Genomic DNA, 17,732 nt, shown 5'->3' with positions numbered 1-17,732 from the left:
ATATAAAACTGTATTTTTTTGTGAAGAATCAACAACCAGTGGGACACAATCATGAAGTGGAACGACATTTATTGGATATTTCAAACTTTTTTAACAAATCAAAAACTGAAAAATTGGGCGTGCAAAATTATTCAGCCCCTTTACTTTCAGTGCAGCAAACTCTCTCCAGAAGTTCAGTGAGGATCTCTGAATGATCCAATGTTGACCTAAATGACTAATGATGATAAATACAATCCACCTGTGTGTAATCAAGTCTCCGTATAAATGCACCTGCACTGTGATAGTCTCAGAGGTCCGTTAAAAGCGCAGAGAGCATCATGAAGAACAAGGAACACACCAGGCAGGTCCGAGATACTGTTGTGAAGAAGTTTAAAGCCGGATTTGGATACAAAAAGATTTCCCAAGCTTTAAACATCCCAAGGAGCACTGTGCAAGCGATAATATTGAAATGGAAGGAGTATCAGACCACTGCAAATCTACCAAGACCTGGCCGTCACTCTAAACTTTCAGCTCATACAAGGAGAAGACCAAATCAAATAAATCAAGACTGATCAGAAATGCAGCCAAGAGGCCCATGATCACTCTGGATGAACTGCAGAGATCTACAGCTGAGGTGGGAGACTCTGTCCATAGGACAACAATCAGTCGTATATTGCACAAATATGGCCTTTATGGAAGAGTGGCAAGAAGAAAGCCAATTCTTAAAGATATCCATAAAGTGTCGTTTAAAGTTTGCCACAAGGTTAAAAAGTTTGAAATATCCAATAAATGTAGTTCCACTTCATGATTGTGTCCCACTTGTTGTTGATTCTTCACAAAAAATACAGTTTTATATCTTTATGTTTGAAGCCTGAAATGTGGCAAAAGGTTGCAAAGTTCAAGGGGGCCGAATACTTTCGCAAGGCACTGTAAGTGCTCTGTATAGGGAACATGGTGCCATTTGGGGTGCACTCTAGTTCTGGTCTGTCCTGGAACACTGCTGGAGTATGGTCTGTCCTGTCTGGTCGGTCTGTCCTGTCTGGTCGGTCTATCCTGTCTGGTCTGTCCTAAAACGCTGCTGTTGTCTAGTCTGAGCAGCATGCTCTACTGATGATGATGGTTGAAGCTCAACTTCCCTTTGCATCCAACCTCCGCTGACACTGCGGTTCTTTCGCTGGTTTGGGCTACTAACGCGAGGCTCGGTGGGTACCGAGGGTATGGATTTGGGGACGGGTTGGGGGGTAAGAAGAGGGGTCAGGACAGGGTGCGTAGAGCCTGACTGTCACAAGCTTTGATGTTTTTACAAGCAAAATCCCGCTGCAGTGCGTTCTATTAAGCCAAGGGCCTGGGAAAGTTTGTGTTTAGGGCATTGAGGTCCACTCTAGTGGAAAGGGAATTGTCTGGTGTGTTGATCCCAACTGTACTGGACAGAGAGGGGATCAGGCCCATAGAGGAGGTCAGGGTTAAGGTGGGGGAGGACTGGTATGTCCCTCATTGTCCAGGGGGAACAACGCTAACTGGGGGAGATAAGGGCTCCGTAGTGGTCCAATTCTGTCTGGCTCTCTGGCTCAGCCCGTATACACACAAGTACACATACAAATGCACAAATGTGCGCACACACACACACGCATGCACAAACGCACACACACGCAAACGCACCCACACACACGCAGTTTGGCCTCCCAATACCCACATCCTGCCTTGCCTGGCTATTCATCCACATCGCTCCGGCCAAACTCCACGCCCACTAACATTTCTTCTCCACCGTGAGTCTGAATTTGATCTCCTCCCCGACAACTTCTCCCACTCTAACTGTTCTGATTGGTCCTAGAAACCGATGAGTTGGGCCAGAGCCTGAACACAAGTGGTTAAAACGGCGTGGGGGACAACACTTTGGTGTCAGCAGAAATGGCTTCTAGGATGGCAGTCTCAGACTGAATGTATGTAGCGATAGCGGAATTAAATCCAGTCTGAGTCGTCAAGCAACCTCCAGTCTCCATCTATTTCAGATGTGGTTGTGATGTTTGTACAGCTGTTTGTATTTGCTTTTTCAGAGCATGATGACCCTTGAACTCTTGTCCAAACCAGAGTCAAGTAATAAAACATTATTTGCCAATGTTTTGGTGGCAGGCTACCGAGTTGGCAACAACTGAAAACACCACCTCTCTTTCCCAGCATTCCTATTCCCTTATAAAATATGAGGCTCCTAGGGGCCCTAGGAACTGGTGTTCACAAACAGGATGGGAATAGAACTGGAGCAAGGGAGGGGGCAGGGAAAGTCGGTCTAAGACGCAGGGATGCTGGGTCAAGTCCGACTGGGGGCAACTGCCAGATAGGACCAGAAGCTAAGGATGATGGGAATTTATGGGCATTGGCCAGGAGAGAGAGAGAGACCTCTACAGGGGTAAGGTGTATTTATTAGAGCCTCACTCAACCTTCAGCAATGTTGTTGTTGTCTGTGAGATGACAGGAGTCAGGCGGTGACCACTTCCTCACTGGCCATCCCTCTCCTTCCTGTTTCCTGAGCTGCGAGGGGGGAAGTGGCAGAGGGGGGAATTCTGTCTGCTGCTGAGGAATCTGAATGATGTGGGATGCAGGGTAGAGTGTGTGTGTGTGTGTGTGTGTGTGTGTGTGTTTGGGTAGTATAATCGCTCTGGTCTTCCTTAGCCATGGTCATAAATAACGTCTTGTTTTCAGGATGCTGTTAAGAGATGAAAGATGTTTTGTACTCCGCATCTCTACCTATACTTATAGCTCTTACTCAAATTGTGTCAGTTGTGTCAAAACACTCTCAGGTGTGCACATTCCTATGTGGGCGTGGGATATATTTAAAAAGCTACTTGTAAAAGGTTAAAAAAACAACCCAATTCACAACAGAATAATTATCTGATTATTTTTTACTTCCAGTGAAAAATGAAGAAACCTCTGAAGTTCATCAATGTATTCCCTTTAGTTTAAAACAATCATGTCAGTAATTCGTCTGTGTGTTCTGTTCCAGGTGGGGAGAAGAGAGGAACTATGATAGGACAACTAAGAAGTACTGGGTAAGTAATGTCTCCTATCACATTACTCATCACATATATTTCTCTTTGTTGTCTCTTATTTGTGTAAATATCTACCACAGGAGGTTGGTGGCACCTTAATTAGGGAGGACAGGCTTGTGGTAATGGCCAAAGCAGATTCAGGGAACGGTATCAAAATCATGTTTTTCGTGTGTTTGTTGCCATTCCATTTCCTCTGTTTCAGCCATTGTTATGAACCGTCCTCCCCTCATCAGCCTACCTGTGGTCTCTCTCTACTATATCCACATTCTAACCCATGCCACTCTTTCTAATGACTTTTCCCAGATTGCTGCCAACTCGTGGGGGAAGAACTGGGGGGAGAACGGCTACTTCCGTATCGCTCGCGGAGAGAACGAGTGTGAGATCGAGGCGTTCGTGATCGGCGTGTGGGGTAGGGTCACCATGGAAGACATGCAAAGCCACCATCACCACCAACATCGCCGACGCAAGTAGAGACGGGCACTCCAGGAACTCAGCATCCCCAGAGCCCCTTCCTTTCATCCCAAACCCTCTACCCCTTCCTACCCTGGGGGAGCAGCACAACCAGCCCCAGACCCCCTACCCTTCACCCCGTACCCACTTCCCCTCAGCATCCCCAGAGCCCCTACCTTTCATCCCGAACCCTCTTCCCCGTCCTACCCTGGGGGATCAGCACAACCAGCCCCAGAGCCCCTACCCTTCACCCCCTACCCACTTCCCCTTCCTACCCTCGGGGTGCAACTCAACCAGCCCCGTACTAAACTCTGGTGGAGCAACACAACCAGAACCCCAGAGTTCACACTCTGACCCTTGGAGGAACCAACTACCCCAAGAACCACTACTCTTACCCCTTACACCCATATCTGTAGGTATTGTAGGTATTGAAACTCCAGCCGCCCCCAACATAACTCAAGGTTTATGGCATCAAAACAAACTCACGGCCTGCAGGCTTAGAGGGGCTCCTCCATATAGACTCCCCGGCTTCAGGACACAGCAATAATCACCTCAGGACTCACTATCCCAAAGACCACACTTCCCAGACTCCTTGGCTTTGGCCTGGGATCGACTGTTTACTTCCTGCTTCTGTTCAGAAGTCTCAATTTCCACTGCTATGGCGATGAAAGGACTGGCTTGATCTGAACTCTCTCTCTCTCTTTCGCTCTCTCTCTCTGGAAGCCAACCCCTTACGGACAGATTGGGATAGTGAGAACCAGAGAGATAGAATGTTAGATGACACAAGCACCAGAGAGAAACTAACAATCCACTTGTGTTACAGTTTAGTTAGTGTTATCACTGAGGACCTAACTCTTAATCATGCTAGCTATATCATTGATTAATGTATTCCTATTACTGTCAGCAGATCTGCAGTTGCAGTAGCCACGCATCTCTCTACACATTCCCCAAAAAGTTTTCTAGCAGAATTTTACACTGGAAAGGGTGCTGGTCTAAGGCTTGGTGGTAGGTGGGATTGAGTTTAGTGAACTGTCTTTTTGACCAATAATTTATTTCCCCTCATTTACCAAAAAACACTGTTTTCTTTTTAGTACAATCCTGTACTATACTAAGTGTATAGTACAGGATGGATTCTCAGCAAGCTCTGGAAATGTTCAGTACCACATAACCTGTCTGGTTATGGAAGAGATGGTGTCAATCTTCCAATGATATCAAAACAACTTCAGTCTCATGACCATGACAGCTCTTGACTGATTCCAACTGCTTGAACATAACGTTTCTGTAAGAATAATGTTAGTGGGTCAACCATTTATAAATCTCCCTTAATAGACAGTATACACTCTTAGAAGTAACGGAGCCTGGAAGAACTTTTAGAACCAAAGAACCAATTCTAAAAATTATTAGAGGAACCCCTGTGTAAAGGTTCACATCAGAACCTTTTTGTGGTGAGTGAGGTTCAATTCTGAACCTTTTTAATAATATATTGTAGAGGTGGCAGCCTATCAGAAGATTGGAGGTGTATCTTATTGGAGGTATGGCTTTCAGATAGTTATTTTTGGCCACCCATTACAGTAAATGTCATTCCTTTTCATTATGTAAAGTTTCATCATGCAAATTTCAATTTTCCTTGAATATTTATGCATATTACATATTCTAATATAATATTAATAATATTAACATTGCTGATGACATAAGGTCCAAAATTGGGATTTGCACAGGCTCTTGAGGAACTCGTACACCTCTGTAAGCCTCATTGAAGCTACAGAACTGTCATTGTTCAACCTTAACATGTGATGAAAATACAACAGGAAATCTGAAAGCCACACCCCTACCAAGCCACACCTCCAGTCCAGGGTTCCGACAGGAACCCTTTGCTACATTGAAACATGAAAGGTTCCTCCAAGAACCCCTCAACTAACCTAAGGTGCAAATATTGAGGAACTCCAGGGGTTCATTGAGTACCTCCAGTGTTCCTCGAGTCACCACTAATTCTAAGAGTGTACAGTACATTTGAAAGCAGAGATGAAACCAGTGAGGAGCTTTAAAAAAAACATATTCCGTTTATTAATCAGCTGGTTGACAAAAACATATCTTGGAAAAAATGAGGCATTGATTGAAATATCTGAGTTGTCATTTCTTTGAAGAAGGTAAAATGGCCACCACCATGTCATTTTCAGATTTTGCTTCAACATGGAAACGTCTTGTTTGATCAAATGCCTTAAAGAAATAAGTGCTGTTTTTCGACCTCTGGTTGAAAGTATCCCATGGTTTGTGTATTATAATCTTAATCTGTTTCCTTCCGTGTACACTGTGTTACTATAATGCTGAAAATATTGTTGTATTTTACTCCTATTTTCTTACTTGCTTTGAGAGATGTGGTTGTCTCACACACACACTCCCCTCCCCTTACCAGCTGCTTTGAAGAGTGCTTGGGTGGTGCACTTACTCCTTCTGAAGGTGAACACACACACAATCAAAGTGCCTGACTCTAGGGAGAGGAGGAGGTCGGACTCAGCTGCCAAAGTCTGTTAAATGCTGTTTCTTTATAGCCTAAATCTCACAGACGCAACATGCCACTAACACTTCAGTATTCAGCAATAGGCAAGTGTAGGCCTAGAACAGACTCATTGTGACATTTCAACGGTTGTGCATTACCAAAGAAGTGTTAGGTAGGTAGCTCAAGCCTCAACTGAAGCCAGTAATCACACAGGTTCTGATATACTAATATAACTTGATATAACTGCCTTATGTAATGTTGCTCTAGGTGCTCTTTTTATACTGTCTCCAATTCAGATACATTAATTCTGTGCCTATCATGAGTTTTAATGTCTAAGTTTCCAGAGGTGGCAACTGTCCTTTTAGAGACCACATCATGTATCAGTTCACACTGTGCAGTCTCACTTCACAATAAACTGCTTGTCTTCCTAGAAGTTGTCTTTTTATTAACTGTGCCACCTTTCCAATATGTCTTCCAGTTTTCACATTGTTAATGTAAATCCTATACACAATTTTGTACATTTTGAGTAGGCCTCAGTTTCAAACCCCCATCACAAACGTCACCTCATGAGAAAAGGATCAGATGGACAAGCAATGTTCAATGTGGAGGGAGGGTACACTGTTAGAAATAAGGGTTCCAAAAGGATTCGTCAGCTGTCCCCATAGGAGAACCCTTTTTGTTCGAGGTAGAACCCTTTTGGGTAATCTGGAGGCGAAATAAACGCACACCTGTTTAGGCGAGGTGCTGGCTAGCAGAGTAGAACACCTGTTTAGGAGAGGTGCTGGCTAGCAGAGTAGAACACCTGTTTAGGAGAGGTGCTGGCTAGCAGAGTAGAACACCTGTTTAGGAGAGGTGCTGGCTAGCAGAGTAGAACATCTGTTTAGGAGAGGTGCTGGCTAGCAGAGTAGAACACCTGTTTAGGAGAGGTGCTGGCTAGCAGAGTAGAACACCTGTTTAGGAGAGGTGCTGGCTAGCAGAGTAGAACACCTGTTTAGGAGAGGTGCTGGCTAGCAGAGTAGAACATCTGTTTAGGAGAGGTGCTGGCTAGCAGAGTAGAACACCTGTTTAGGAGAGGTGCTGGCTAGCAGAGTAGAACACCTGTTTAGGAGAGGTGCTGGCTAGCAGAGTAGAACACCTGTTTAGGAGAGGTGCTGGCTAGCAGAGTAGAACACCTGTTTAGGAGAGGTGCTGGCTAGCAGAGTAGAACACCTGTTTAGGAGAGGTGCTGGCTAGCAGAGTAGAACACCTGTTTAGGAGAGGTGCTGGCTAGCAGAGTAGAACATCTGTTTAGGAGAGGTGCTGGCTAGCAGAGTAGAACACCTGTTTAGGCGAGGTGCTGGCTTGATTTCATTGGTTATTTTACAGATATAAATAGAACATATAGAAAGCATGAAAGGATAACGTCTGATCATAAATGCAATTGGCTACATAATCTACACAGGCAAAATCACAATAATCACAAGAATGGCTTCAGATCAAAGTCTACATTGAGACAGAAGGGAGCAATGGTTTTCAAATTAAAGATCCAAGCAGCCTCTCATTTTAACTATAAATTGTCAAGGTCACCCCATCTCCTTGGGAGGGTGACGTGTTTGATGCCGATATAACGTATGGACAAATAGTGTAGTTTGCTTCCAAAAAGTGGGTACGTCGAGTTTTTTCACCTAAAGGTGCTATGATGCTCCAAGATTCATACTTTTAATTCGCTCTTCGTTTACCCACATAATGTTTACCACAAGGACAAGTTATAAGATAAATAACTGCCTTAGTGGAGCACATGATAACACCTTTGATTGGGATCTGTTTCCCTGTTTGAGGGTGTTTAAGGATCTACATTTGTAAGTGCCATTGCATTAAGCACAGCCATTTCACTTAAAGTTTCCATCCAGTAGATGCGCAATCAGAGTTTACCAATTCGTCTCTGATATTTCTGCCCGGCGAGAATACGACCATCGGAGGGTCCAAAAACCCATTACCGATACTGTCATTGGATCTTAGAATGTGCCAATTTTTGTGAATGATTCGCTTAATTTTTCAGAGCACTTTAAAAAGTGGGTAGTAAGAACCCAATAATGCTTCTTTTTGCGAGACTGTCCTTGAAAGAGAACATGTCTCAATATGTTTTGGATTTTCTCAATGGCAGTAATAATCTGATCGTTTTTGTACCCACTCTCCTTGAATTTTCTTTGCGTCTCAGCCATATGTCTGTCGAAATCTGACAGTTTTTTGCCAACTCGATCATCAAGTTTGCAGACGACACAACGGTAGTAGACTTGATCACCAACAACAAGACAGGCTATAGGGAGGAGGTGAGGGCTTTTGGAGTTTGGTGTCAGGAAAACAACCTCTAACTCAATGTCAACAAAACAAAGGAAATTATCGTGAACTTCAGGAAACAGCAGAGGGATTCACATCGACGGGACAGCAGTGGAGAAGGTGGAAAGTTTTAAATTCCTCGGCGTACACATCACGGACAAACTGAAATGGTCCACCCACACAGACAGTGTGGTGAAGAAGGCAAACAGCGCCTCTTCAACCTCGGGAGGCTGAAGAAATTTGGCTTGTCACCTAAAACCCTCACAAACTTTTACAGATGCACAATTGAGAGCATTCTGTCAGGCTGTATCACCGCCAGATACGGCAACTGCACCGCCCACAACCACAGGGCTCTCCAGAGGGTGGTGCGGTTTGCACAACGCATCACCGGGAGCAAAATATCTGCCTTCCAGGACACCTACACCACACAATGTCACAGGAAGGCCAAAAAGATCATTAAGGACAACAACCACCCGAGCCACTGCCTGTTCACCCCGCTACCATCCGGAAGGTGAGGTCAGTACAGGTGCATCAAAGCTGGGACCGAGAGACTGGAAAATAGCTTCTATCTCAAGGCCATCAGACTGTTAAACAGCCATCATTAACACAGAGAGGCTGCTTTCTACATACAGACTTGAAATCATTGGCCACTAACAAATGGATCACTAGTCATTTTATTACTGCCACCTTAATAATGATGATTACATTTCTTACATTACTCATCCCATCTCTTCTAAATCATTGTTCTCTTGTTCCTCCTGGACATCTGTACTGTATTTTATACCATCTTGCCTATGCCGCTCGGTCATTGCTCACCCATATATTTATATGTACATATTCTTATTCTATCTCTTTACTTAGATTTGTGTGTATTAGGTAGTTGTTGTGGAATTGTTAGATTACTTGTTAGATATTGCTGCACTGTCGGAACTAGAAGCACAAGCATTTCACTACACTCGCAATAACATCTGCTTGGTCACGTGTATGTGACCAATAAAATTTAATTTGATTTGATTGGGTCTACCTGGAACCAAAATAATTCTACCTGGAACCAAAATGGTTCTTACTGGAACCAAAAGGGTTCTTCAAAGGGTTCTCCTATTGAGACAGCCGAAGAACCATTTAAGGTTCAAGATAACACGTTTTTTTCTACGAGTATAGGCTATAGGAGGCAGAGCAATAGCTGTGTGTTGTGTGACCCATGCGGTCTACAGAATCACATAGCTGTGTGTTGTGTGAGCCATGCGGTTTACAGAATCACATAGCTGTGTGTTGTGTGACCCATGCGGTCTACAGAATCACATAGCTGTGTGTTGTGTGAGCCATGCGGTCTACAGAATCACATAGCTGTGTGTTGTGTGAGCCATGCAGTCTACAGAATCACATAGCTGTGTGTTGTGTGAGCCATGCGGTCTACAGAATCACATAGCTGTGTGTTGTATGAGCCATGCGGTCTACAGAATCACATAGCTGTGTGTTGTGTGAGCCATGCGGTCTACAGAATCACATAGCTGTGTGTTGTGTGAGCCATGCGGTCTACAGAATCACATAGCTGTGTGTTGTGTGAGCCATGCGGTCTACAGAATCACATAGCTGTGTGTTGTATGAGCCATGTGGTCTACAGAATCACATAGCTGTGTGTTGTGTGAGCCATGCGGTCTACAGAATCACATAGCTGTGTGTTGTATGAGCCATGTGGTCTACAGAATCACATAGCTGTGTGTTGTGTGAGCCATGTGGTCTACAGAATCACATAGCTGTGTGTTGTGTGAGCCATGCGGTCTACAGAATCACATAGCTGTGTGTTGTGTGAGCCATGTGGTCTACAGAATCACATAGCTGTGTGTTGTGTGAGCCATGTGGTCTACAGAATCACATAGCTGTGTGTTGTGTGAGCCATGCGGTCTACAGAATCACATAGCTGTGTGTTGTATGAGCCATGTGGTCTACAGAATCACATAGCTGTGTGTTGTGTGAGCCATGCGGTCTACAGAATCACATAGCTGTGTGTTGTGTGAGCCATGCGGTCTACAGAATCACATAGCTGTGTGTTGTGTGAGCCATGTGGTCTACAGAATCACATAGCTGTGTGTTGTGTGAGCCATGCGGTCTACAGAATCACATAGCTGTGTGTTGTGTGAGCCATGCGGTCTACAGAATCACATAGCTGTGTGTTGTATGAGCCATGTGGTCTACAGAATCACATAGCTGTGTGTTGTGTGAGCCATGCGGTCTACAGAATCACATAGCTGTGTGTTGTGTGAGCCATGCGGTCTACAGAATCACATAGCTGTGTGTTGTGTGAGCCATGCGGTCTACAGAATCACATAGCTGTGTGTTGTGTGAGCCATGTGGTCTACAGAATCTTTACTTTAATTGCAAACGGTGCAAAAGAGGATTAGTATGACTCTGCTGTCATCTACTGTGGGAATTTTTGAACATCTTGAAGAACGATCTGGCCTTAATGGCCATGTACTCTTATAATCTCCACCTGGCACAGCCAGAAGTACTGGTCACCTCTCAGAGTCTGGTTCCTCTCTAGGTTTCTTCCTAGGTTCCTGCCTTTCTAGGGAGTTTTTCATAGCCTTTCATAGGTACGCAGAGTCAGGCACAGGACACAGGTATGAGTAATAATCTGAATGTACTCAAAATGTAAGCAATGTTCCAACAAGGAAAAATACAGAAGATCCCATCACAAACGGACCAAACAGCGTGGTCAGGAGGACTGGACATGGGAGGACATCCTGGACGGCAAATGATCCTGGACATGGGAAGAGATCCTGGCCGGAAGGGATCGCCTCCGATGGGAACAGGTGGAAGCGGCGAGGGAGTCACGGCAACGAAGCAAGCATGAGAGGCAGCCCCCCCAAAATTTGGGGGGCGGGCACATGGGGAGATTGGCGGAGTCAGGTTGTAGACCTGAGCCAACTCCCCGTGCTTACCGTGGGGAGAGAATGACTGGTCAAGCACCGTGTTATCCGGTTCTGCGCACCATGATCTTCGGTGAGCAGCCACAGCCCGGTGCGCTCTCTGCAAGCTCCCCACAGTTGCCGTGCTAGAATGGGCATTCAGCCACTCATTCAGCCACCTCCGGTGTGTCTCTTCGGCCCAGGTTATCCTGCACCAGCTCTATGCACGGTATCCCCAGTTCGCCAGGACAACCCAGTGCGGCCTGTTCCAGCTCCCCGCACTTGCCGGGCTACGGTATCCAGTCAGGACGAGTTGTGCTAGCTCTGTGCTCCAGACCTCCGGTGCGCCTCCATGGTCCAGTATAGTCCTGCGCTGGCTATACGTACTATGCCTCCAGTGCGCCGTCATAGCCCAGTGCATCCGGTGCCAGCTCTCCACACTCACCGGGCTAGAGTGGGTATCCAGCCAGGATGTGTTGTGGCAGCTCCACTCACTAGGCTGCCAGTACGTCTCCTCAGTCCGGTGAGACCTGTTCCAGCGACGATCCCCAGTCCGGAGCCTCCAGCGACGGTCCTCAGTCCGGAACCTCCAGCGACGATCCCCAGTCCGGAGCCTCCGGCGATGAGCAGTGGTCTGGATCCTCCGACGATGATCTGCGGCCCGGTTTCTCCAGTGAAGGTCCATGCACCAGGTCCACCACCAAAGCGGAGGGATCTGCGGGCGGAGGGGGGTCTACGTCCCGCACCGGAGCCGCCGCCGTGAAGGGATGCACACCCGGACCCTCCCCTTTAGAGTCATGTTTTGCGGCCGGAGTTGGGGGCACCCCCCCCCCCACACACACACACCTTTGGGGTGAGTGTGGTTCCCAATCAGAGGCGGCTGTTTATCGTTGTCTCTGATTGGGGATCACATATAAGTTGTCATTCTCCTTTTGGTGTTTGTGGGATCTTGTTTTTTGTTAGCTCTGTGAAGCCTGCAGAAGCCTGCAGCCTTTTGTTGTTTTGTGTTCTGAGTATCATCAACACGGACGTTATATAGCCACTGTGCTTCTACAGTACATCTGCATTGCTAGCTGTTTGGGGTTTTAGGCTGGGTTTCTGTGTAAGCACTTTGTGAAATCTGCTAATGTAAAAATGGCTTTATAAATACATTTGATTTAATTAAGGGAGGATGATGCGGCCAGGGTTGGGATGAGGTGCATCATGGGTTCACGAGGCATGACAGTGGGAAAAGAATGGATGACAGAAGGGAGGTGGAGGTTGGGACTGGGGGGAGTCAATGACAGGTTGTTGTGCATTCATTTCTTCTTTCCACTTGACTAAATATTGATGAGTTGAGTTGGGAGGTGTTCCACATTATGCATTTATTCTAGATTTTACAATACCGTTTGTTATAAGCTACCATAACTGTTCATAGATATAACCTATCAATGTTTTATATATTTTTTTATTTAACCTTTATTTAACTAGGCAAGTCAGTTGAGCACAAATTCTTATTTACAATGATGGCCTACACCGGCAAACTCGGAACACGCTGGGCCAATTGTACGCCACCCTATGGGACTCCCAATCACGGCCGGTTGTGATACAGCCTGGAATTGAACCAGGGTATCTGTAGTGACGCCTCTAGCACTGAGATACAGTGGCTTAGACCGCTGTGCCACTCGGGAGCAAGTCAAATCAGTTTATCCTTTAAAATAATGTTATAGTACTATCCCGTTAGTCTATAAGATACAGCCCCTAACCACTGAAAACACTAGGGCTGTGTCCCAAATGGCACCATATTCCCTATAGTGCACTACCTTGACCATTTGGCCTACTGTATGAGGTTATTGTCAAACTGTTGGCTAACCAGATGGATCCATTTTCCCATGCAGTCATCCAGACAGCTGTGTCCTTATAGGGATAAACCAGTGATAGACAGATAAGCCTGTCTGAATCAATGGGATGAGAGGAGCAGGCGATTGGATCCAAGTCATGCAGAGAAAGGGGGTGGAATTTGTCCAAAGCTGGATCCAAGTCAAGACTGTTCTTTTTCAGTTTGAGTGACTCCTGAGTGCGATTCACTGGGTTCCATGTTTAGTCTGCCCAAGGTGTCAAGATCCGTCGACAGAAGATCCTTGTGGGATACTAAAATGAAAAGATGTATGTGGATAAGGGGTACAACACACTCTCCATGGACAAATAATGAGTTATGACATCTTGGTCATCAACAAGATCTTCGTCTGTCAGCCATTTTGGATGGTATTCAGCTAATACAATTACTCTGACATTGAAGACCGCTCACTCACTCACTCACTCACTCAACCAACCAAACATCTTATACTACCAGACTGTCCTTCAAAAACACCCTCAAAACATGTACAGATCCCCTGTCAGAAGTTGTGTATTCAAAGTCAATTAATCACTTCATATTCAGTGATACATATACTTTATTTATGATGCGGCAAGATGTGTAAATTATATATTTTCTGTGCAATGTTTATTATTATCTCTCTGTCTCGTGTATTGTGCGCACTAAGTTCACACCACCATAGTTTTCACTTGTGAGACACAATAAAGTACCTTAAAACAACCATCCACGTATGACTCATTGTCTAATAGTGGAAAACAATACCCAGCATAATACAAATGTAACCAGCAGCAGAGTCCAAATGTAGAAAAAAAGAATAGGAAATTGTTTGTTAATGTCAACTGTTGATTTCCGTTCGGAAAAAGAGTTGAAGCATTGTCTTGGCAAACGTTTTCACATTTAAAGAAATGCAAGAGAAAAATTAACTAGTAGTGTCTGGAAATATAATTCATAAACAAGTGTAGTCAGAGAGAGAAAATGGTCAGAGGACAGCAGGCATTTAGTTTTGGGAGCTGTTGGCACTCCTCTGTTGGGACGAAGGGGGCCACACTGGGGGAGAGTGGGGTAGAGGGTGGGGGTATGGGTGGGGGCACAGAGAGGCCCATGGGACGAGTGAGGGACAAGGGTGGGATTGGGACAATTTGTATAGGACCGTGCTGTGTCAGCTCACTCCACCACCAGACAGACACAATCCAGGGACAAAAATACAGGAGGGTTATGGAACTCTTATACTTTGCGTGAGAGTCAGTTACGTTGTGTGTGTGTGTGTGTGTGTGTGTGTGTGTGTGTGTGTGTGTGTGTGTGTGTGTGTGTGTGTGTGTGTGTGTGTGTGTGTGTGTGTGTGTGTGTGTGTGTGTGTGTGTGTGTGTGCGTGCGTGCGTGCGTGCGTGCGTGCGTGTATTTGCATGCCTGTGTGTGTACCTGCTTGTACATGTCTCTCACAGTCTCAGGTCAGAATTGGACATTCATCCATGTTTCACAAATATCAAATTTTGAAGTGTTTAAGGTTAAGTTTAGGCATTAACTCTGAATTTGTAAGGTTAGGGTTAACTTTAGGCCTTAACACCGAAGTCTTAGGCATTAACTATGAATCGTTAAAACCTCTACGGGATCGGTGACCTCCCCCCACGGGACAGTTGAGCTAATGTGCGCTAATGTGATTAGCATGAGGTTGTAAGTAACAAGACAATTTCCCAGGACATAGCTATATCTGATATGAGCAGAAAGCTTAAATTCTTGTTAATCTAACTGCACTGTCCAATTTACAGTAGCTATTACAGTGAAATAATACCATGCTATTGTTTGAGGAGAGTGCACAATTGAAAGTGTATCAATAAACCAGGCACACTTGGGCAGACTTGATACAACATTTTGAACAGAAATGCAATGGTTCATTGTCTAAAACGTTGCACATACACTGCTGCTATCTAGTGGCCAAAATTTTAATTGTGCCTAAACTTGAATAATACATTGTGGTCTTTCTCTTGCATTTCAAAGATAGTGGAACAAACTAAAAACTAAAAAAACACATGTTTTTTTCTTTGTATTGTCTTTTACTAGATCTAATGTGTTATATTCTCCTACAGTTATTTCACATTTCCACAAACTTCAAAGTGTTTCCTTTCAAATGGAATCAAGAATATGCATATCCTACAGGCAGTTAGATTTGGGTATGTCATTTTAGGCAGAAAAAAAAATCAATGTTTTTTAAGGTAAGGGTTTGGGATAGGCTTAAAACAAAAATAACTTTCTATCACTGGATTCAAACTTGCAACCTTTGGAATCAGAGGCAGATGCTTACACCTATCCACAACACCCTAGCAAAACCAAAACCTATTTGAAGGTAACAGCGCTCACTGTTGCCCGTGGTGACCGGTTTCCACATTATCTCTAGACGTCCTCAAACATGGATGGACGTCGAATACGGACTTATATTGCGGGTGACCTGGCTGCATCCATATGTGACCATGTGTATACACGCTGTCTGAACATCTGTCTATGAAGCTATAGCTTACCCTCATTTGGAGAAAGAGGATCTCTTCTTTTGAACTGAGAATAATAATTAAATAATAATAATAATTGAGAATAATAATTGCAGGTCTACACAATCAGGATTATGGACTGCTTTGACTTTCTACACAACCAGGTGTCATCGGCCCAGTCTGACTAGCCATACCTCAGACAGAGACCGACCGAGAGGCTGGTCTCTGACGGCATGTGATGCCTTTATTGCTAAAGTTTCCTGGAGTTATGTCCAAGGTTTTTGACCTTGCAATCCATTCTTCCACTGCAGACTGAGAATGTATTGGATGATCATTTATAACCTACTGTGAAACCCAAATAAATGACTTTTTGGTGTGCCCACAGTGGTTATATGATAACTTTCATTTACTTATTTGTAAGTACTTTAACTGAGTTGTGATGCTGCTGTATGAGGAAAGCTCATCACCATAGCCTTTCCAACATCCTCATGGTTCTCTGTGCATGCCATGCATGTTTGGTGGGTGCGTGCTTGTGTGCGTGCGTTTCATTGTTCAAGCTTGCGTGCGTGCGTGCGAGTGAGTGAGTGAGCGAGTGAGTGAGTGAGTTCAGCCAACAAAAAGAAGAGGAATTTGATCAGTAGGTTGGCAAACAACCTTCAGACCATAATTTTTATTGATTTATTTTATTTCACTTTTATTTAACCAGGTAGGGTAGTTGAGAACACGTTCTCATTTACAACTGCGACCTGGCCAAGCTAAAGCAAAGCAGTTCGACACATACAACAACACAGAGTTACACATGGAATAAACAAACATACAGTCAATAATACAGTAGAAAAAAGTCTATATACAGTGTGTGCAAATGAGGTGAGATAAGGCGAATAATTAGGCAATGGTGGGGAAGTTATTACAATATACCAATTAAATACTGGAGTAATAGATGTGCAGAAGATGAATGTGGAGAATCCCCGACAAACATTCAGTCACACAAACAAATCTGTGTAATACCGTCAAAGAGTACAGATAGCATCCACTTGTGACTCTCTAGAACAACGTGATGGTGGAGAACTATCCCCAAATGTACCCTCTGTTTGCAGACAACCTGTTTTGCTGTCACTGTTATTGGTTTTATGAAGACCTTAACACTGAGAAGGATGTTAAGCTGAAACGACAGACGCTATGGTATCCATGATGCAGTAAAAATAATTAAAGAAAAGTAAGCTTTAAGCAAAATATTTTTCAGTGCGGCACCCATTACATATTTGCTTGTCCAGATTCACTGTTACTGTCATTGAATACATCTGTCCAGAACAGTACACTGTGTGGACCAAGGGGGCCAAGTAAGGATGCCAAAGGCACCAAGTAAGGAAATTTGGACAGAGGTATGCATTTGGCGACTATGTATTTACATTTCTGTCATGGTTTGTGGTTCAGGAATAGCCCAATCACCCATTACCTCAACCCTTACTGTTACATTCCCTTCCAGATGATGACAATTGCCAAATATCTCAGTCGAGGAGGAAGCTGTGATTATGGACTCAGCATTGGAAAGAACATGTTGCCACCCCACCCCGGTGGCCCAGGAATTATCCGTCACATTCTGTTCTTCCTCACATTCTAGCCCATTCTTCTCTCATTGTCTGTGCCCCCCCCCCGTGTTCCTTCAGCAGATCTGCTAAACAAAAAATATTCTTGAAGACGTCAACAGCCGTAAAGGACAATAGGAGTTTCCACAGGACGAGGGCTGGGGTTCGGGGGAAGCCCTTTATCACAAACAACTAAGCTGTGAAATAAAGGTGACTGGCTTCACTCAGCGTGTGGGATTCTTATCTCCTGTCAGACTGTTGACATCATGCCAGTTCATGCAGCCCTAGTGAACCCCCTGAGAAACCTTCTGGACTTTACCTTGATGTATTGTTTACCACTTGGTTGTGTAATACTTTCATTATTACAGATTATACAACAGGTGGCTGACGTGGGTCTAATCCTGAATGCTGATTGGTTAAAACCCCATTCCAGCTGGTGCCTATTCCAGTATTACCACAGGGTAATTCTATGATGTTAAAATGTCAATTTACTATTTTCCGTCTGACTGCGCAATCCACTGTCTCATCAGCCCAGCCAAGCAATTTATAAACTTAATCTCAACTATAAAAAGCATCTTGATATGTCCTGGAGGTTTCAGGTTTTAGCTTGTGTCTG

At 44.6% G+C, this 17,732-nt stretch overlaps 1 protein-coding gene across 3 annotated transcripts in view; it reads left to right on the top strand.

The window, feature by feature from the left end:
* The window catches only part of LOC139373747 (tubulointerstitial nephritis antigen-like 1), a 49,817-nt gene extending 43,414 nt beyond the window's left edge, over positions 1–6,403 (top strand). For all 3 annotated transcript variants that reach the window (XM_071114677.1, XM_071114675.1, XM_071114676.1), the window contains 2 exons: positions 2,978–3,023; positions 3,327–6,403. In XM_071114677.1, the coding sequence (XP_070970778.1) occupies positions 2,978–3,023; positions 3,327–3,494 (214 nt within the window). In that variant the 3' untranslated portion in view covers positions 3,495–6,403. The remainder of the gene's footprint in view (positions 1–2,977; positions 3,024–3,326) is intronic.
* The last annotated feature ends 11,329 nt before the right edge of the window (positions 6,404–17,732 follow it).

The sequence above is a fragment of the Oncorhynchus clarkii genome, chromosome 18, assembly GCF_045791955.1.
Source record: "Oncorhynchus clarkii lewisi isolate Uvic-CL-2024 chromosome 18, UVic_Ocla_1.0, whole genome shotgun sequence".
Lineage (NCBI taxonomy): Eukaryota > Metazoa > Chordata > Actinopteri > Salmoniformes > Salmonidae > Oncorhynchus > Oncorhynchus clarkii.
This window is presented reverse-complemented; position numbering and strand designations above follow the sequence as displayed.